Source organism: Ranitomeya variabilis, chromosome 1, assembly GCF_051348905.1.
Source record: "Ranitomeya variabilis isolate aRanVar5 chromosome 1, aRanVar5.hap1, whole genome shotgun sequence".
NCBI lineage: Eukaryota > Metazoa > Chordata > Amphibia > Anura > Dendrobatidae > Ranitomeya > Ranitomeya variabilis.
In genome coordinates this window covers 683896527-683918496 of record NC_135232.1, presented here as the reverse complement: position 1 = coordinate 683918496, position 21970 = coordinate 683896527, and the positions used below count along the sequence as shown (strand labels likewise).

The following is a 21970-nucleotide window of genomic DNA, read 5'->3' as shown; positions in this document are numbered from 1 at the left end:
ATGAGGCTCCATCCCCACACATTACCACACGAGGCTCCGTTCCCCCACATTACCACACGAGGCTCCGTCCCCACACATTACCACACGAGGCTCCGTTCCCCCACATTACCACACGAGGCTCTGTCCCCATACATTACCACACGAGGTTCTGTCCCCACACATTACCACACGAGGCTCTGTCCCCACACATTACCACTCGACGCTCCGTCCCCACACATTACCACTCGACGCTCCGTCCCCACTCATTACCACACGCAGCACTTCCTTTCTATGTAATTCAACCACTTCAGCCAAGGTAAACGTACATTTAATTGCATCCGCATTGTCCCAAACAAAAGGAGCCAAGAAGAGTCGCCAGGTCCATCTCACAGGCCGCAGGAAAATCCGGACAACGATTATTATTGTTATTAACTTAATTTTAAGTTAATTTACCACTTGCGTAAGCGCTATTGAATGTTGTCATTATTTACTTTAGGTTAATCACCAGCAGCGTTAGATAGCAATGAGCGTGCCAAGCGTTAGCTGGCTGGAAACAGCTAGTAATAAGCATAGGATGTGTCATTTTTTTGTATTTATTTTTTTTTCTCCTCAGTTGCGCACATCCTCTTCCATCTGCTTGACTCTGAGCTGGGATTTATGGCACCGATTAGGCCTCTGACCTCTTCTGGAGAATCTGAACTATTGTACAATTCAAGGAGAATAAATTTCTCTATACAAACAAGTTTTCTCATCTCTAATAGCTACCCAATAGCTCAATATCCATCACTTTAGCCAGCAATGCAACATGACCGGTGACAAATGCCAAGCCAGAAACTAATCTAAGCAAAGCATGTTTCGGCATGTTTGCCCCTCATCAGCTGGGAGCCGAGTACAATATGGAGAAAGTCTGATTTCTCCATTACTCCTAGAAATAAATAGCTTTTCAAGGAGGGTTTAGGAGAGGATCTGCTTTGTAAACACCTCCATGTGAACATCGGCTGACAGGTAATGGTGACGCCAGACAGAAAATGATACTATGGTGCGTTGAGGCGTACTAGTGCAATTTCCGACATGGTGCATTAATCTCAGATATTTTCTCTTACCTGTGTTACTGCAGAGTAGGTTTTGGACTTTATTTGTGCCAGATGCCTTGCTCTCTCTGAACCCTAAAATATCAATAAAAGAAAAAAGGGAGAATATTAGATGTTAAGTAAATAGGATAAAGGTCTCATTCAGGCAGCAAAAACAAAGATGGACGGTAACATCCGTATCACAGCCTCATTTCAAGTCTACCAACCCGACCTACACACAATATAGATCCCAGTGACGTCCTCAGTTCAGGTAACAACCCTTGCAGACATAATACTGATGCTTGAATGCGGCCACATTATGGCCTTCTCAACAACAAAAAAAAAGGCTATGGAAAACTCGCACAGAAATTATGTTTATGTTCAATAGCTACCTAAAAGCGAAGCAGAGCAACTTTTCTAAAGAGTCTTCATTCAAATTTTCTACTGCAGTGTCCGTACATCCTTTTGTCTGGCTGAACAATATGCAAAAATATAACAAATCCATCAGAACTCCTGCCCCCATCAGCTTTCTCTGCTCTCCTCCTATCTTGGTCTTAGAGGGGACAGGGAGGAATGAGTGTACAGTGTCAGCAGGGAAAAAGGGCTATACTAAAGGAGAAAAGTAAACAAAGAGGAAATAAGTGCAGGATAGAAGCTGTGCTGATATGAGCTATTGAAGACAGCAGGACCCTGGATACACACAGATCTCACATCCAGCCTATATTACAGTGAGGGACCACTCCCACTGGAAAAAAAAAATGAAACTTGGATTGGGTTGCATATCAGAAGATCATAAAACGAATGAGGATTGCAAACTGAACCTCAGTGGATGCCATTAGTTAATCACAATGCAATAGCGTGACAGCGAGATCTGGGAGAGATCCCCAAGTTGTCAGAACAATCACACAATTGACTGATGATTGATGGACTATGCAACGGTTACTACTGCTGCCACGCAGGTTGTTGGGTGCTTTTACAGTGAACGTATAGTAAATACACATTTGATTCCAGTCCAATATAAGAAAAAAAGAAGAGCAGCACAGCTGTAAACCTGAAGCCGGCCGTAGCCTATGTGTGGTGTAACGGAGAGCCTGACAGCATGACAGGGGGGTGCTCACATGAAGAAAAAACGATGAAATGGAACAAGTACTAAAACATAGAAAAAATGCGGCAGCACTCACCGGTCTTGCAGTGGTCTTAAGTCCTTTATTGAAACATGCTTAAAACAACATCTTCACGGCTCGGGGGTGTGTAGATGAACAGGAGGTGTGCAAGGATAGACAATGGCCGTTTCATGCTAACGGCAGCGCTTCCACGGGTCAATGGTGCTGGGAAGTGACGCTAACAGAAATAGGGCAAAACCCCTCCCACCCCACGCCCCAAAACACCTGAAACCGAAGTACAACATGTGCATAAAGAAAGCAAAACGATAAAACAAACGTATTAAAAACAAAGCCAGTATAATTAACTGGGATGAATACTCACGTCCTTATCCTTCTCCAATAACCCAAATACTTAAAATGGTCCAAAAACTATTTATATGGATCTGACTAATATCAATCTCTAAAAAAGCAGCATGTCTAATACGTAATCTCCCAACCATCAGAAATAAGGAAACGGGATCTTTATAGTCATACACAGAGGAGAGGGGAACATAACTAATCGCATACATAAGAGATAAAAACAGATACATAACGTACCCACACCAGGGGATCATAGAAAAACAGACATATCAATTCTGTCATTTAGGCCAGCCGGACCTGTCGCCTGTGTGCGCATAATCCACCTGGCCTCCTATCTCAATAGTAGCTTATGTAGATCCCCACCCTGTGCTGGTAAGGCGACCCTTTCAACTCCCGCAAATGTGAGAACCTCCGGATTTCCCTCATGCACATCTCTAATATGACTAATAAGTCTAGGTACACCTTTTCCTGTCTAAATAGACCTGAAGTGTTCCCTAAAACGTATATATAGGTGGCGTATAGTCTTGCCCACATAAAATCTTCTGCAAGTGCAGAAGACTGTAGACTACATGATCAGTTTTACATGAAATGAATTGTTGGACAGTGTGTCTAATGGGACCCACCTGTATCACCTGCCCAGTGACATGATATTTACAAAAATGACAGTGCCCACAACGATAGTTACCTTTAGGAACCGCTTGCTCTAACCATGTCGTTCTCGGTTTCAACGTGCGGTTCCGGACCAGAATGTCCCTAATACGTGTGCTGCGCCTATTGGAGATCAGTGGCCCTCCGGCCACCCTCTCTGATAGATCCTTGTCCCTCTCCAACACATGCCAATGCCTCCTGATGGAAGCTCATATTTCCTGGTCCATCGGACCATATCGAAAACAGAAGGCAAAACGCTGTCCTGTTGCTGTGTCCACTCCACTCACATTCCCCTGGGGATATTTTTTAACACGATCGACCGCTGTCCGTAACAAAGCATCTGGATAACCCCCATCTTGGAGTCTCTGGCATAATTCATCAGACTGTTGCTCAAAACCTCTCCATGTATTGTTCACTCTTCGTGTTCTTAATAGCTGGCTGTACGGTAAAGACCGCTTGGTGTGTATGGGATGGAAGCTGTTAAAATGTAAGACCGAGTTAGTGGCAGTCGGTTTTTGATAGATGGTTGTACAAACCTCTCCTTCCTGAACAGCCACCAACACATCTAGGAACTCTAAGCTAGAACCACCGAACACAGACATGAAGGACATCCCCATCGTATTAGACCTATTCAAGTAGTCCACAAAACACCCAAACTCCTCCTCCGTGCCGTCCCACACCAGGAACACGTCATCCACGTATCTAAGATACAGGTGGGTCCCATTAGACATACTGTCCAACAATTCATTTCATGTAAAACTGATCATGTAGTCTACACAGTCTTCTGCCCTTGCAGAAGATTTTATGTGGGCAAGACTATACGCCACCTATATATACGTTTTAGGGAACACTTCAGGTCTATTCAGACAGGAAAAGGTGTACCTAGACTTATTAGTCATATTAGAGATGTGCATGAGGGAAATCCGGAGGTTCTCACATTTGCGGGAGTTGAAAGGGTCGCCTTACCAGCACAGGGTGGGGATCTACATAAGCTACTATTGAGATAGGAGGCCAGGTGGATTATGCGCACACAGGCGACAGGTCCGGCTGGCCTGAATGACAGAATTGATATGTCTGTTTTTCTATGATCCCCTGGTGTGGGTACGTTATGTATCTGTTTTTATCTCTTATGTATGTGATTAGTTATGTTCCCCTCTCCTCTGTGTATGACTATAAAGATCCCGTTTCCTTATTTCTGATGGTTGGGAGATTACGTATTAGACATGCTGCTTTTTTAGAGATTGATATTAGTCAGATCCATATAAATACTTTTTGGACCATTTTAAGTATTTGGGTTATTGGAGAAGGATAAGGACGTGAGTACTCATCCCAGTTAATTATACTGGCTTTGTTTTTAATACGTTTATGTTTTATCGTTTTGCTTTCTTTATGCACATGTTGTACTTCGGTTTCAGGTGTTTTGGGATTGGGGGTGTGGGGTGGGAGGGGTTTTGCCCTATTTCTGTTAGCGTCACTTCCCAGCACCATTGACCCGTGGAAGCGCTGCCATTAGCACGAAACGGCCATTGTCTATCCCTGCACACCTCCTGTTCATCTACACCCCCCCCCCCCCGAGCCGTGAAGATGTTGTTTTAAGCATGTTTCAATAAAGGACTTAAGACCACTCCAAGACCGGTGAGTGCTGCCGCATTTTTTCTATGTTTTAGTACACATTTGATTCCACCCTTGACCAGCAACAGTCCAGGAGGAATCAAATATATATACCACCACTAGTGATGAGTGAACATGTTCGGATAACGTCTTATACGAGCATCTGGGAGTGCTTGTACATTATGCTCGAGTCCCTGCGGCTGCATAACTTGCAGCTGTTAGACAGCCTGAAAACACAAGGGGATTGCCCAACAGCCGCAAATCATGCAACCACAGAGACTGGAACATAATAAAGGAGCATGCCCACATTCTCACTCATCAATAACCATCGCCAATCCTGTATTACAAGCTGATTGGAAGCTCGGTACTGGTAAAGTTTAGCCTCACGAGGCTTCAGGGGTGCAATTTATAGAGCAAGAGGAAAGAAGCTATTAAATATAAATTTAAGCCAACAATTAGGCAGTGCTTCTAAAAATATACAAGAGATGTTACAAAGCGGACCCGCCCCTGCTCCACATTGCGCACGCGCCACCACTTAGCCGCTCCAAGACACATAACATAGCTCATACCATAAACGCAGGGAGAGCCATCATCAAGCCGCGCACGCGTGCCGCACCTCAACGAGAAAACCCCAACCAAGTAGGGCTTCACCATAGAGGAAACCACGCGCAAGCGCAGCCCATATGAGGCTCAATCCTACCCTGCGCACACAGCATATAACTCATATTGATACATCCATATCAGCAGAACCTATGAGCAAAATGTGTCCAGGCATAACACATGACCCTATATTGCGAGGAAAAAGGGTGTGTATATTAATCAGGGCAGGGGAACCACCCTAGTAAACAGAAAAAAAAGAGGAAGAAAAAAAGGGGAAAATAAAAAAGACACAAAATATAACGGCACACTGAGACAGTCAGAAGGCAAGGAGGAAAGAAGATAAAAATCCATTTATTGTCAATGTATATAGCATAAGCTACATGTCCACCATCAACTTAATCCATCCAGCCAACGACTGTCCCAGAGTGCCCTTCAAAGAAATAATAAAACAACATTAGCAAAACATATACAATTCCAATGTCATTAAAAACAATGATACACTGATGATTAGTGTTGAGCATTCCGATACCGCAAGTATCGGGTATCGGCCGATATTTGCTGTATCGGAATTCCGATACCGAGATCCGATACTTTTGTGGTATCGGGTATCGGTATCGAAACAACATTAATGTAAAAATGTGTAAAAGACAGAATTAAAATAAAAAATATTGCTATACTCACCTCTCCGACGCAGCCTGCACCTTACCGAGGGAAGCGGCAGCGTTCTTTGTTTAAAATTCGCGCTTTTCTTTCCTTACGTGAAGTCCCGGCTTTGTGATTGGTTGCGTCGCAGTCACATGGGCGACGCAACCAATCACAAGCCGGGACGTCACGGGAGGCTGGACACGCGCGCATTTTAAAATGCGCGCTTGTCCAGCCTCCCGTGACGTCCCGGCTTGTGATTGGTTGCGTCGCGATCAACCAATCACAAGCCGGGAGGCTGGACACGCGCGCATTTTAAAATGCGCGCTTGTCCAGCCTCCCGGCTTGTGATTGGTTGACCGCGAAGCAACCAATCACAAGCCGGGACGTCACGGGAGGTTGGACAAGCGCGCATTTTAAAATGCGCGCGTGTCCAGCCTCCCGGCTTGTGATTGGTTGACCGCGAAGCAACCAATCACAAGCCGGGACGTCACGGGAGGTTGGACAAGCGCGCATTTTAAAATGCGCGCGTGTCCAGCCTCCCGGCTTGTGATTGGTTGACCGCGACGCAACCAATCACAAAGCCGGGACGTAATTTTAAAATCCTGAAGGACCTGAAATTACGTCACGGCTTGCTGTGATTGGTTGCGTCGCCCATGTGACTGCGACGCAACCAATCACAACGCCGGAACGTAATTTTAAAATCCTGAAGGACCTGAAATTACGTCACGGCTTGCTGTGATTGGTTGCGTCCCGGCCACATGGGCGGCACGCGACCAATCACAAGCCGGGACTTCACGTAAAGGAAAGAAAAGCGCGAATTTTAAACAAAGAACGCTGCTGCTTCCCTCGGTAAGGTGCAGGCTGCGTCGGAGAGGTGAGTATAGCAATATTTTTTATTTTAATTCTTTATTTTACACATTAATATGGATCCCAGGGCCTGAAGGAGAGTTTCCTCTCCTTCAGACCCTGGGAACCATCAGGGATACCGTCCGATACATGAGTCCCATTGACTTGTATTGGTATCGGGTATCGGTATCGGATTGGATCCGATACTTTGCCGGTATCGGCCGATACTTTCCGATACCGATACTTTCAAGTATCGGACGGTATCGCTCAACACTACAGTGATGATGCATCTACTCTGAGCGGTATACGGCACATCAAGTACAGAACTGTAAGTTGAAGTCCAAATTGAGACCCTTGGGTTGTAAAGACCCCAACGTATAAATCCATCTAATTTCTTTAGTCCTAAGTATCTGTACCCTATCACCCCCTCTCCTCAATGTAGGGACACTATCAATGACTCAGAAATGTAATTGGTTAACAGAATGTCTCTTTTCAGAATGTTTGGGAAATGTTTGGGAATAGGTAAATCCGTTAAACCCGTCCTAATGGTACTCTTGTGTTTGCGGATACGGGCCTTTACCTCCATAGTAGTCTCACCCACATAAGTCAAGCCACATGGGCACACAATCATGTACACCACGTAGCTTGACAAACAGGTATATCTTTCTTTCAAAAATTTTTTTTTACCTGTGTGGGGATGGTAAAAGAATTCACCCTTGAGCATATTATTACAGCAGGCACAGCCCAAGCAAGGAAAATTACCATGCCTGGCTGTGCTCAAAACCCGCTGTGTTAGAGTTTTCCCTGTGCCAATATCAGATTTCACTAGTTTATCCTTTAAATTTCATCCCCTCCTAAATGACATCATTGGATAGGACCTAAAACCCAAGACAGACGGGAGCCCCCGTTGCAAAAAAGCCCAATGTTTTTTCAAAACCCTGCCAATCTGATTACTGGCAGAGTTATTTTTTGTTGACACAAAGGGGATGCGTTCACACGGCTGCCTAGTGGATAACCCATTCCGGGTATTTGCACGTGATAAACCACGAGCCCTCTTTTTAACCCTATCCACCTCCCCTTTTGGGTATCCCCTCTTCAAAAATTTAACACACATCTCATCGAGTCGGGAATCAACTCTCCCCTCATCCGACACTATCCGTCGAACCCGCAGTAGTTGACTCCAAGGTAAGGAGCCAACCATCTTCCTTGGATGATTACTGTCAAACAATAGAAGGCTATTCCTGTCTGTCTCCTTGACATAGATATCAGTCTTTAGTTCCATCCCGTCCTTATATACCAGGGTGTCCAAAAACTGAATCTGAGTTGTCGAATGGGTAAGGGTAAACTGCAACTCCGGATAAACACCATTAAGTTCACCCCAAAACTCCTCAAGTTCCTTAAGACCACCCTCCCAAATCAAAAAAATATCATCAATATAGCGCCACCAGGCTCTGACGTGGCACCAAAGGTTGGAATTGTACACAAACCTGTCCTCGAATACCGCCATGTAGATGTTAGCATAAGTGGGGGCCACATTGGACCCCATGGCGGTACCCCTCAACTGCAGGAAATAATCATCCCCAAAGAGGAAATAATTCCTCCTGAGGATGAATTCCAGCAGTGCGAGCAATCCACCAGAAACGGGCTAGAGTGTCGAGCACGATGGACAGGCTCTCGTGGGCCTGAGAAAAGGACGGAGCCTTGATGAGGATGTCGTTGAGGTACAGAAAAGGTACCAGGCCCCTGACCCTCAATATGGCTATCAGCGCTGGCATGATCTTTGTGAAAACCCTGGGAGCGGTTGCGAGACCGAACGGCAGGGTGACAAACTGGAAATGGTCCTGATGTACTGCAAAAACGCAGGAATCTGTGATGTCCCGGGAAAATCGGGACATGGAGGTAGGCGTCCTGGATGTCTATGGAGCACAGAAATTCCTGAGGCTCCATGGAAGCAATTACTGAACGAAGGGATTCCATCCTGAAGGGTCTCAGACGAACTCTCTTGTTCAGCAATTTGAGATCCAGAATGGGACGAACTTTGCCGCCTTTTTTCGGTACCACAAAAAGATTTGAATAGAAACCTGTGAACCGTTCTTGTTCTGGGAAAGCAACGATTACTCCGGATTTGAGGAGAAAAGCGATGGCTGCGAAGAAACCCGGAACTAGAGCGGGGTCTCTTGGAGGTTGGGATCTTGGGATTCGCAGAAACGATCCCGGGGTCATGAAGCGAACTATATGTTGTATCCCGAGGATACAACTTACCTGACCCATGCGTCCTCTGCTGAGGAGATCCAGACATCTCTGAAGAAGAGGAGATGGCCGCTCAGCCTGGGAAGTGGGCTGGGGTCTTGTCGTGAGTCATGCCGAGGTGGATCTTCCAGTCCTAAACCTAAAAGATCTACCCTGCGAGTAGCGAGAACGCCAGGAAGGAGTTGGTTTAAAGGATACCTCCTTCTTCTCTTGACGTGCCTGTGGCCTCTGCTGTTGGGAAAAGGAATCTAACGCCGCGAAACGACGAAAGGGCCGAAAAAAACGGAATTGCCAACTAGGAGGAGGGCGACGAGGTTTAGACTGGGGAAGAAGGGAACTTGTGCCCCCGGATGCGTCTTTAATGATTTGGTCCAGCTTAGAACCAAAGAGACGTGAACCCTGAAAAGGCAGGCTGGTAAGGGACTTTTTGGAAGACAAATCCGCCTGCCAGGCCTTGAGCCAAACGGTCCGACGGATGGCAACAGCATTGCTGGACGCCTGAGCCGCACAAGACGCGGCATCCAGGGAAGAGGAGACCAGGTATTCACCTGCATGAGAAATCTGGTTGGCAAGCTCTGCCAGCTGTCCAGGTGGAGCCCTGTCCAGGATGCCCTGAGGAACTGTTTGGCCCATTTGGATATGGATTTTGAGACCCAAGTGGAAGCAAAGGACGGGCATAGAGAAGATGAAGCCGCTTCGAAAGCGGACTTCGCAAAGGATTCTATGATTATCATTAGAATCCTTCAGAGATGCCCCGCCAGATAGCGGAAGGACAGTGTTGGTGGACAGCAGAAGCAGTCCAATTAGCAGTGAGCTCCGGAGAAAAGGGATATAAAACGCCAAGGCGCTTTCCTCTCTGAAAGTGTCTGGTCGGATTCTCTCTTTCTCTGGTCATGATTTCCTCTAATTCAGGGTGAGGAGCGAAAACCTTGGAAGGTGGTTTAGACCGTCTAAACGAAACCGCCTGGTCTGTGGGTTCCGTAGCGGAATCTTTATGCCACAGGTCTGATTTATCGCTTCAATGAGGTTCTGAACCATATCCCTCATGCTAGAGATTTGGTTCGAATCCAGCTCCGAAATATCCTCCGAAGGCGCATCAGAGAAAGCCTCGGCTGACTCAGGGGAGGAGGACCGGGGGAGAGCCGACCACAGAGAAGGACCGTGGGGCAAGATTGAATGGGAAGAGGACTCAGACCGGCGTTCCTGTCTGGACCTTTTGCGGCCTATAACGGAAGGCTCGGACGGAGTCTTCTGCGACCCGCTGGCTACTGCGGGGGTCTGCAGGGGCAACCTATCAAACACGGACACAAGGGTTTGAGACACCAGTGTTAGATCCGCTATGGATTGTGACAGAGGAAGCCCAGGCTGGAGTGGAGGCTTCGCTCTGTGGCGGAACAGCAGGAGGGTCCTGGGCGGTGGGCATAATGGGGTTGCTGCAGGTCTGACAGAGGGGAGAGGACTGACCTGAGGGAAGTTTGCAGTTACAAGACGAACACGCAAAGTGTTTGACTAAGGCAGAAGAGGTAGAGGAAGAAGTAATAGGACGAGAGCGACCTCCCTTAGAATTAGACATGGCGAACGAACCCATGAGGAATGCCAGAAGGTTAGGGGACAGGAGGGCAGAGGAGAGTGTCAGTCTGCAGAGCAGAGCTACTCACGACAGGCGAAAATCTTCGGATGGAAGGCTGCACGGCTTAGAGATGCACCTCAGGTGGCGATGATCCTTAACGCAGAGATGCAGGCAGACAGAGCAGACTTCTGGGACACTTCTGTTCGGGACCAGCTGCAGGACTGAGCCGCAAGGAATGAGGACGCCAGGATACGCGCTCTTTGGAGGAGGCAGAGCAAGGCGTTCCTGGCGCCGAAAAACAAACTTCAGGGGCACAGGAGAAAGTGGGCGGGGGCTAACCGCCAGGTCAGTAGCGCCAAGATGGCGCCGGTGGGCGGAGCTCGCCGAATTGAACCAGTCGGGTGGGAGAAAAAACCCACCCGATGGAAAGAAGGAAGTGGGCGGAGTCGCGGCCAGAAGTAGGCCCCAGGAGAAGCCGGGGCCTAAATTAGAAGCCGGCGACCGCCGGAAAGGGCCTTGGCGACGGCTGCACTGGCCTTACAGAAAAGTGCGGTCGCCGGTGGAAAACGGCGCGGCAGCGTGCCGCCGTGCCAGAGAGGGAGGAGCGGCCGCAGTAAAAAGCAGCACGGCTGCCAGAAGGGGCGCCGCGCCGTTCAGAGCAAGGAGCGGCTGCTGTAAAAAGGGCAGTGCGGCTGCCTAGACAGTGCGGAGGAAGCAGCGCGGCCGCCCAAAGGGTCCGCCGCGCGAAGGTGACATGACTCTTCCCATGTTACCCCGCTAGCTTGAGAAGGACCCAGAGGAAGGGGAAGAGGAATACTCACCTAAAAATACCACGCCGTCTGTTACTAACCTCAAACCGGGGAAGGTATCAGACGTCCAGGGAGCTGTGATGGACATCTTCGTCTCATCCAACCGACAGGTTCTGGTGGGCGAGTGGGTGGGGGACGGAGCAAGGACCAGACTTCTGAGCACGCTTATGTGCTAGGATCTTGGTCCTGCTGAGGGATCTATGAGGATACGGGGTGGCAGTATACGCCGTACTCATAGTCCGTATTGTGGGACTATAGGTGTAACTGTTGACCCTGTATCCCTCCGGAAAATCTGAAAAGGAACTACGCACATTGAGGTAGATAAGGGTCTAATTGAAATTCATAATGCCAGTCGGTGGGGTGTACACTGCAGAGGAGGAGCTAACTTTTTTTGTGCATAGTGTCAGCCGACTAGTGGCAGCAGCATACACCCATGGTTCCTGTGTCCCCCAATGAGAGGCGATAATGAAAGTAAGTTACTAGACTTGTTGTCATAAGAATGGAGCAGATCTATTTACTGCGTTTGATAAATGGCGCAGTCCTTACAGCACACTGTATCTCACAGAACTTAACATGGGTTCTAGAAAAGAACCTGCTTTTATCAGGTACCAACGGTGCCCACCTTCCTCCCCTCATGAACTTCTGATGGGGCCTGGTAAATAAGATGTGAGGTCAGGTACCAAATATTATGAGATTCCTGATTTTAAAGGATATCTAGCCCCTCAGGCAAGAGATATAAACACCATATTTCCTATCAGGATTTTAGTTTTCTATACATAAGACACATGGCATATACAACTTTATCCACCTGTCTGATATAAATTCTGGCCTAATAGGCAGGCCGCACAGTCATGCCAGTAAATGCATTGCATTTGGTACAGTGTCACGATGCCTTAAAATAGCTCTCCCATATCTATAGAGCTTATTCCTGTCACAATAAAAAAAAAAACAATATTCATATCTGGTACAAGGGCTGAGAAAAGTCTTCCTGGCTTCAAAAAGGGACATAAAAAAGTGTCACACAAACCCATTTCATATTCATACTGACCATGCTGGGATAACATGTTATCTGAGCATGCTCGGGTGCTATCCGAGTATCTTGGGCGTGCTCAGATAATATTTTCGAGTCCCTGCAGCTGCGTGTTTTGCAATGCTAAACAGCCAAAAAACATGCGGGCATTGCCTAAGAAACAGGCAATCACTGCATGTGTTGTGGCTGTCATCCGCCACAAAAGACGCAGCTGCAGGGACTAAATAAAGCTGTAAGGGGCGCAATAAGTGACAAAAAGAAAGCATTTAGAGAATTAAAGGAAGTAGGTAGTGAGGAGGCATTAAATAAATACAAAAAATTAAATAAATTATGTAAAAAGCAAATCAAGGCAGCAAAGATTGAGACAGAGAGACTCATTGCTAGAGAGCAAAAATAATCCCAAAATATTCTTTAACTACATAAATAGTAAGAAACTAAAAAATGATAGTGTTGGCCCCCTTAAAAATAGTCTGGGTGAAATGGTGGATGAGGATGAGGAAAAAGCCAATATGCTAAATGACTTTTTTTCATCAGTATTTACAAAAGAAAATCCCATGGCAGCCAATATGACTAGTGATAATAATTCCCAATTTAATGTTACCTGCTTAACCCAGCAGGAAGTACGGCGGCGTCTAAAAATCACAAAAATTGACAAATCTCCGGGCCCGGATGGGATACACCCCCGAGTACTGCAGGAATTAAGTACAGTCATTGACAGACCATTATTTTTAATCTTTAAAGAGTCCATAATAACAGGGTCTGTACCACAGGACTGGCGTATAGCAAATGTGGTGCCAATATTCAAAAAGGGGACAAAAACTGAACTCGGAAATTATAGGCCAGTAAGTTTAACCTCTACTGTGGGTAAAATCCTGGAGGGCATTCTAAGGGATGCTATACTGGAGTATCTGAAGAGGAATAACCTCATGACCCAGTATCAGCACGGGTTTACTAGGGACCGTTCATGTCAGACTAATTTGATCAGCTTCTATGAAGAGGTAAGTTCCGGTCTGGACCAAGGGAACCCAGTAGATGTAGTGTATATGGACTTTTCAAAAGCTTTCGATACGGTGCCACACAAAAGGTTGATACATAAAATGAGAATAATGGGGATAGGGGAAAATATGTGCAAGTGGGTTGAGAGTTGGCTCAGGGATAGGAAACAAATAGGGATTTTTGTGTACTCACCGTAAAATCCTTTTCTCCGAGCCATTCATTGGGGGACACAGACCATGGGGTGTATGCTGCTGCCACCAGGAGGCTGACACTAAGTATTACAAAGAAAGTTAGCTCCTCCCCTGCAGTATACACCCCTCTGCTGGCTCCCAGCTAACCAGTTCGGTGCAAAAGCAGTAGGAGATCAATAACAACATATAAGCGTATAGCATGTCACATTATATATGAGAGTATAACATATCAAATGATAAAAACAAATACAACTAATAATAGGGAGGGAGCTGTGTCCCCCAATGAATGGCTCGGAGAAAAGGATTTTACGGTGAGTACACAAAAATCCCTATTTCTCCTTCGCCTCATTGGGGGACACAGACCATGGGACGTCCCAAAGCAGTCCCTGGGTGGGGACAACATCAGATCAGGCCGTGTAACCGCTACTTACAAGTGCGCCAAGGCGGCCTGCAAAGTCCGCCTGCCCAGACTCACATCTGTGGAAGTGTGTGAATTATAGTGCTTCAAGAATGCATGCGGACTGGAGGAATTCGCAAGCTTGCGGTCGTGCTTGCCAACGCCTGGTGCCTAGAGCCTTGAGACAGGGAGATAGGCTGACATCTAGCACGGAAGGACTCCTGGATGGTGAAAAGAATCCACCAGGCTAACATGGCCGATGAACACGGCTAAACCCTTCCTGTGACCGTCGGGAAGCCTACTTACCATCGAGAAGCCCAAGCAAAGTGTCCAACCTTCGGAAGGACGCCGTCCTCGATACGTACCCACTTGGAGCACTCACTTCTTCCGGATTATGGAGAACCCATTCCGTTGTGTGGACTGGAGCCGAAAGAGATGAGAGGACAATGCCCCTGCAACAGTGGGAATACAAAACCACCTTGGCAACGAGGGAAGGGGATGGCTTGAGGGCAACAATGCATTGATGGTAATAAGGAAAAAAGACTGAAAGGAACAGAGTGGCAAGCTCTGAAGACTCATCAGGATGACAAGAACGCAGAGAAAAAAGGGGAGTGACGTTCCCTGATAGTAAAGTCTTTCTGGATCGAAAAAGGAGTCTACTGTAAGATCCCCAGGACCATTAAGGTCCCCCAGATCTAACGGTACGCGGTAGGGAAGAACTACAGGTGAAGGCTCCCTGCGAGAAGGTCCATATTTCCAGTTTTGACGAAAAAAGACGGAGAAATACTAGTACCGCAAGCGAGAAAACCTGATATGGTCAGTGCGGGTCTCCCGGGATCACTGGGGGCCTTTTCTGCTTCCAAAAAGATCTCAGACATAGTGGAAGAGGAGTTATGGAAATTGGTACCGTGGAAGAAACGGAGCATGCACTGCGATGGACTTGGATCTTGAAGCCAAACCATGAACTGGAGTACATAGGCGTTCAGCTTGGACGCCATCCGACCTACATCTGGAGTACTCCAGTGAAGGCAGATGTGAAGGAAGACTTCCGAGTGAAGTTCCCACTCACTTGAGGAGAAAACCCTGACGGCTGAATATGTCAGCCGCCCAGTGTTCTACTCCAGGGACATGTACTGTTGAGATCACCGAATGATAGATCTCGGCCCATCAGAGAGTGCGAGGTACCTCGGCCATGGCGCTTGACTGTGGGTACCTGCGAGATGATTGACGTATGGCACAGCCGTGGCATTATCCAAATTGAAGACGGATGGTTGACCCGCCTAAGGGCAGTGGACCTGCTGTAGGATTAGCCGTACTGTTCGGATCCCCAGAGAAATGATCGGGAGAAGAAGACGGGCATTGGTATCCCTAATAACCATTGGACCAGAAGAAGGCTCTGGATGAGGAAGGAGCTTAGAGACTACCTTTTGAAAGCCTGATTGACTTGCTGAAAACGAGCGGAGCAAAAGAAAACTACTTCCGTTTTCGTCTTATTGCTCAGAACCCTCCTAGCTAATTGAATGAACCGAGGGAATGAGTGATCAAGTGCACAAGCTCCGTGTTGAAGGGCCACGACCTTGACTCGAGAGAGAGAATTACCATCCTTCTTGTGCAGGATCATCGTCAAAGAGGATCTGCTGGGCTGGGAATGAGGAAAAAAAAACTTGTCTAAGTTTAGCTGCTAGCCCAAGTGAGAGGGTATTGCAAGTGATATAGACGACTTAGCGTAGTCCTTGTAGAGCGGCTAGAAAGTCGACCGAGTAGGGCAGGACGACCATGTTTCTAGGGTGCAAGAAGCACATGACAACTGCTATGAGCGTTGCGACCACTGTGGTGCGGTAGCCAGGCTGAAGGGCAAGGTCGTGACTTGAAAATGCTGTTCGCGAATGGAAAGGAGAAGAGATAATTGTAGAGGGGAAAAAAGTAGACATGTGAGGGTAAGAAAACCGAATGTCGATGGATGCCAGAAAACTCCACTTTTTTTTTTTTTTTTCTGTTGAAGTAATGGCTGAGCGGAGGAACTGCATCTGAAAAAGGAGGGCCTTGTCAAAGGTTGTTAGAAGTTTGAGGTCCAGGAATGATCATAGTTTTCATTTTCTCCTTCGTGAAACCAAGATCCCTTAGATCTAGACTGTCCAGGACAATGGTTCTACTGCTGGATGGGTCTGTAGAAAAAATACGATCCCTTGTTAGTCTCCTGCTCAGAAGATTTGATTTGAATTGAAGTAGATAAGGTCTGACCAGGAGACTATTGGTCAAGCAACATCATGTGGCGCTAAAGAATGGTAGAGCGCTGAACCCGAAGCCACAAGACGGAACGAACCAGATTTGCTATCCGACCGTCTGTGGTTTTTTTTAATTGATGATACATCGGGCAGGGATACTGGTAGGTATACCACAAGAATTTCCACCTGGTTAGACTGCCAAGTGGCAGAATGCGGGGCTGCAACCAGCAGGCCTCTTGCCATCTTCGTGCAGAGTAGAAAATTAGGAACCTTCGATCCACCATTCTGTTAACAGGGACGTGGAGAGGAATCGTCCGCTTTCTTGCATCATCCCCTAAATTGATACAAAGGGGGGTGCTCGGACGCCAAAGATGTGTGCCTCTGTACATCCCCAGAGTTGAGGTCCCCGGGTGGACAGGGCAGGTTGTTTGGCATTAGGCCTGGATGCAGAAGAGGATACATGGAGGCGACACTGCATGTGTTCGTCTGTTGAAGATGTGGGGGGAATCGGTGCCCTTAAAAGGACCCGTCGCCCATAAAAATCAGACCAGGTATGGCAACCTACTTAGCGGCTTCTGTCCAGTGAATTGCTCGTCGATTTGTTGATGGTATAAATAGGAGAGTCCCTCCTTTTCTGAACCTCTTGCAATCCAAGGCAATATGCGATCCATATTCAGCGTTGTTCTCAACAAATCATGGGGGAGAGATTAGGAAATGAAAACTTCCGTTTTGCAGACGCCTGTACGTTTTTCTAGAACACTTGCGGCCCCTGCTAGCGGACGCTCCCATGTAGGAAAGGGACCATGTATATCTGGGTTGCGGTTAGGGATGAGCGGCGGAAGGCTCCAGAGCTCAGTTAGAGTGACCAGCTTAGGATTGATGATGTGCCCATAAGACCAGTAAATACTGGTCATGCGCCTTTAAGACTAGGGAATACTGGTCGTGCGTCTTTAAGACCAGGGTATACTGGTCTTGTGCCTTTAGGAGGAGGGCATGCTGGTCATGTGCCTTTAAGAACCAGGACATACTGGTCATGTGCCCTTAAGACCAGGGCATACTGGTCATGTGCCTTTAAAAACCAGGTCGTACTGGTCATGTGCCTTTAAGACCAGGGCATACTGGCCAAGTGCGTAAAACCAGGGCCTACTGGTCATGTGCCTTTAAGACCAGGGCATACTGGTCACGTGCCTTTAAGACCAGGACATACTGGTCATGTGCCTTTAAGACCAGGTAATACTGGACATGTGCCCTTAAGACCAAGGAGTACTGGTCATGCGTCTTTAAGACCAGGGAATACTGGTTACGTGCTTTTAAGACCAGGAATACTGGTCATGCGCCTTTAAGAGCAGGGCATACTGGCCATGTGCGTAAGACCAGGGTATGCTGGCCATGCGCCTTTAAGACCAGGGAAAAACTGGTCACGTGCCTTTAAGACCAGACAATACTAGACATGCGCCTTTAAGACCAGACAATACTGGACATGCTCCTTTAAGACCAGACAATACTGGACATGCGCCCTTAAGACCAGACAATACTGGACCTGTGCCTTTACGACCAGCCAATACTGGACATGCGCCTTTAAGAACAGAGAATACTGGACATGCGCCTTTAAGAACAGACAATACGAGACATGCGACTTTAAGACCAGCCAAAACAGGACATGCGCCTTTAAGACCAGACAATACTGGACATGCGCCTTTAAGAACAGAGAATACTGGACATGCGCCTTTAAGACCAGACAATACTGGACATGCGCCTTTAAGAACAGAGAATACTGGACATGCGCCTTTAAGAACAGAGAATACTGGTCATGCGCCTTTAAGACCAGATAATACTGGACATGCGCCTTTAAGAACAGAGAATACTGGACATGCGCCTTTAAGAACAGAGAATACTGGTCATGCGCCTTTAAGACCAGACAATACTGGACCTGCGCCTTTAAGAACAGACAATACTGGACATGCGCCTTTAAAACCAGACAATACTATATGCGCCTTTAAGAAGGGAGAATACTTGCGCGTTTAATGCCTTGATGTAGAGTGGTTGTGCCCCCTTAATGCTAAAAATCGTTGCCTCAGTGTGAGCCGGCCGGGTGAACCAAGATGGCCACTGTGAGCTGCAGAGTAGATAAAATCTCGCAGAGAGCGAGAAGCGCCAACTCGGGGGGCGGAGCGACGGACACGATGCTGAATAGGCCCAAGCCGGGGCCTAAATTTCTGTAGCAGGCGGGCGACACCAGCGGGGCATTTCAGGAGACTTCCGGGATGCGGCCTACACATCGGCCGAAGCCAGGGGCTAAATTTTTGTAGCCGGCCAGAGCGTTACCTCAGAGAGGTGGGCCACAGGAAAGTGGCTGAGGCTGCCTGCGCCTTTATGGATATCCCTCTGAAGATGGATCCACTCACCATCGTTGCGCGTCCCGGCATGGAGCCGCCGCGGATGTGGGTTTCAGCGCTGTTCTGTGCAGCGTGGACGGTGTAGGGATAAACCTCAATCCATCATCCGTTTGTTAGGGAGGAGGAGAGGAACCGTCCGCCTCCTTGTACCATCCGCCCTTAATAGTGGTGGTGCAGTGGGGGCTGCTCGGACGCCACGTTGTAAAGTGCCTCTGTACAGCCGAGGGTAAAACCTGGTGGGCAGGGCTGAATGTCCGGCAATAGGCCTGGCTGCAGAAGAGGATACTGAAGGTGACACTCCAGTGCTCGACTGATAAGGGAGGGGGGAGATCGGTCCCATGAAAGGGCCCGTCGCCCCTAGAATCAGCTCAGGCAGTGGCTTCCCACGTCGCAGGAGAGGATACAGAGAGGTGAAACTCCCGTGCTCGCCTGTTGTTGGTTCGGGGGAGATCGGAACATGAAAGAATCCGTCGCCCCCTTCGTCCGGTAAAAGTAAAAAGATTCTTTGGGTCTGAATAGCAGACCAGTCCGTGTGCCTCCTACGGACACTAAGCAAGAACTGGTTAGCTGGGAGCCAGCAGAGGGGTGTATACTGCAGGGGAGGAGCTAACTTTCTTTGTAATACTTAGTGTCAGCCTCCTGGTGGCAGCAGCATACACCCCATGGTCTGTGTCCCCCAATGAGGCGAAGGAGAAAGGGTGGTTATTAATGGAGCACACTCGGACTGGGTCACGGTTAGTAGTGGGGTACCACAGGGGTCAGTATTGGGCCCTCTTCGTTTTAACATATTAATTAATGACCTTGTAGGGGGCATTCAGAGTAGAATTTCAATATTTGCAGATGACACTAAACTCTGCAGGGTAATCAATACAGGGGAGGACAATTTTATATTACAGGATGATTTATGTAAACTAGAAGCTTGGGCTGATAAATGGCAAATGAGCTTTAATGGGGATAAATGTAAGGTCATGCACTTGGGTAGAAGTAATAAGATGTATAACTATGTGCTTAATTCTAAAACTCTGGGCAAAACCATCAATGAAAAAGACCTGGGTATATGGGTGGATGACAAACTCATATTCAGTGGCCAGTGTCAGGCAGCTGCTACAAAGGCAAATAAAATAATGGGATGCATTAAAAGAGGCATAGATGCTCATGAGGAGAACATAATTTTACCTCTATACAAGTCACTAGTGCGACCACACTTAGAATACTGTGCACAGTTCTGGTCTCCGGTGTATAAGAAAGACATAGCTGAACTGGAGCGGGTGCAGAGAAGAGTGACCAAGGTTATTAGAGGACTGGGGGGTCTGCAATACCAAGATAGGTTATTACACTTGGGGCTATTTAGTTTGGAAAAACGAAGACTAAGGGGTGATCTTATGTTAATGTATAAATATATGAGGGGACAGTACAAAGACCTTTCTGGTGATCTTTTTAATCATAGACCGGTGACAGGGACAAGGGGGCATCCTCTACGTCTGGAGGAAAGAAGGATTTGTAGGGCCTGTTTAGGGTAAATAGGCGGCCCTTTCCCCACCAGGTCTCCAGTGGTTTCGTATTGATGGTCTAATTAACTCCTGTGATGGAAATGGTGTTTGATCCCTAATAATATCTAATTCTTCTCTGACAACTAAATTGTGTGATACAAATAGTGGTCTATTCCTAAGGATGATAATGTAGGATTGTCTGTGTGTTTTGTTTTTTTTTTCACTTGTTTTTTACTTGTTGGAGGATATTTAGCCCCTCACCAATACCTCCAGTTATAGACAGCTTTGACCCCCCTTTTCTAGTGATCGCCAATGCCTTTTATGTTCTCCCTCCAGGATATGGAGGTTGTAGGACTTCATTTATAGTCATTTTTGTGTATTTGAGTTAAAAATTCCCCCGTGAGGATGAGGTTTATAATACCTACGATTCAGGTACCTCAGGGGTTAAAATTCCCTCTAACCTATTTTTGGACACTGTGTGTGTCCGTACATGTACACAACGCTAGGTATCTCTCCGGTGGGTGGAGTTTCCAGCCTTTCCCATGACCGGAAGTGACGCTTGCGTGTCACTATGCGCTTCACGCGGACATGGCCCTTTTACTCAGGATCATGTGACCGCATGCAAACCGGAACCCGGATGATGCGTCACACACCCAGCGATGGCGGCGCTGTGCATAAAGGTATGGGCTGCACACGGGAAAGCCGACCCTCTTAAGTGTGCCGGTGGGTCGACACACACCTCAATGAATTTTGTAAAGTGGCCTCTCCCCTGATGAAATTGCCACAAAGAAACGCGTCAGGAGAAACCGTGAATGAGGGATAAAACAAGCAAGTGGCGGGATCCTTGCGAGTGAGGTTTTGAACGGACACGCAGGGTGCCACCTCACATATATGGATTCCGGGACCACAGCATTCCTGTGAAGCGATCTTCACTTTGGGTGAGATTGTTCTGATTTTTGATAGCAATCAAATACTCCCTGTAAGTTTGATCTGTTTAATAACGTGTATTAGATAGGGGATCTATGAGAGAAGATGCCTTTTACACAGTATCAGCTTATATAACAAGGTGGTGGTGTGATTCCACCGTGCTGGTTTTTTAGAGCATTAAATGAAGCTCAGTGGCGTTAGCAGCCAGCATATATATATATGTGTGTTGTGATTCATGTTGTCTTATGAGCCTGTGTGGCTTTTTTAGGAATATTTATTAAAAGTTATATTTTATTATATTATTTAACTACAGTCCTACCTTGCTGGAAATATAGTAGTTTTTGATTGGAGGCATTATATTTTAAAAAAGGAAAGAAGGTTTAAGCATAATAACAGACGCGGATTCTTTACTGTAAGAGCAGTGAGACTATGGAACGCTCTGCCGTATGATGTTGTAATGAGTGACTCATTGCTTCAATTTAAGAGGGGACTGGATACCTTTCTGGAAAAGTATAATATTACAGGGTATATATATTGATTCCTTGATAAGGCGTTGATCCAGGGAACTAGTCTGATTGCCGTATGTGGGGTCGGGAAGGAATTTTTTTCCCCATGATGGAGCTTACTCTTACCACATGGGTTTTTTTTGCCTTCCCCTGGATCAACATGTTAGGGCACGCTAGGCTATGGGTTGAACTAGATGGACTTAAAGTCTTCCTTCAACCTTAATAACTATGTAACTATGTAACTAGAAAATATTATCTGAGCACGCCCAAGATACTCGGATAACACCCGAGCATGCTCAGATAACAGGTTATCCAACAAGT

General features: G+C 47.1%; 1 protein-coding gene across 6 annotated transcripts in view; it reads right to left on the bottom strand.

Annotated features, from left to right (window-relative positions):
• LOC143776408 (snRNA-activating protein complex subunit 1-like) overlaps window positions 1-21970 on the bottom strand; it is a 51167-nt gene that overhangs the window by 13582 nt on the left and 15615 nt on the right. For all 6 annotated transcript variants that reach the window (XM_077265814.1, XM_077265820.1, XM_077265807.1 and 3 more), the window contains one exon: window positions 1083-1145. In XM_077265814.1, coding sequence (XP_077121929.1) covers window positions 1083-1145 — 63 coding nt within the window. The remainder of the gene's footprint in view (window positions 1-1082; window positions 1146-21970) is intronic.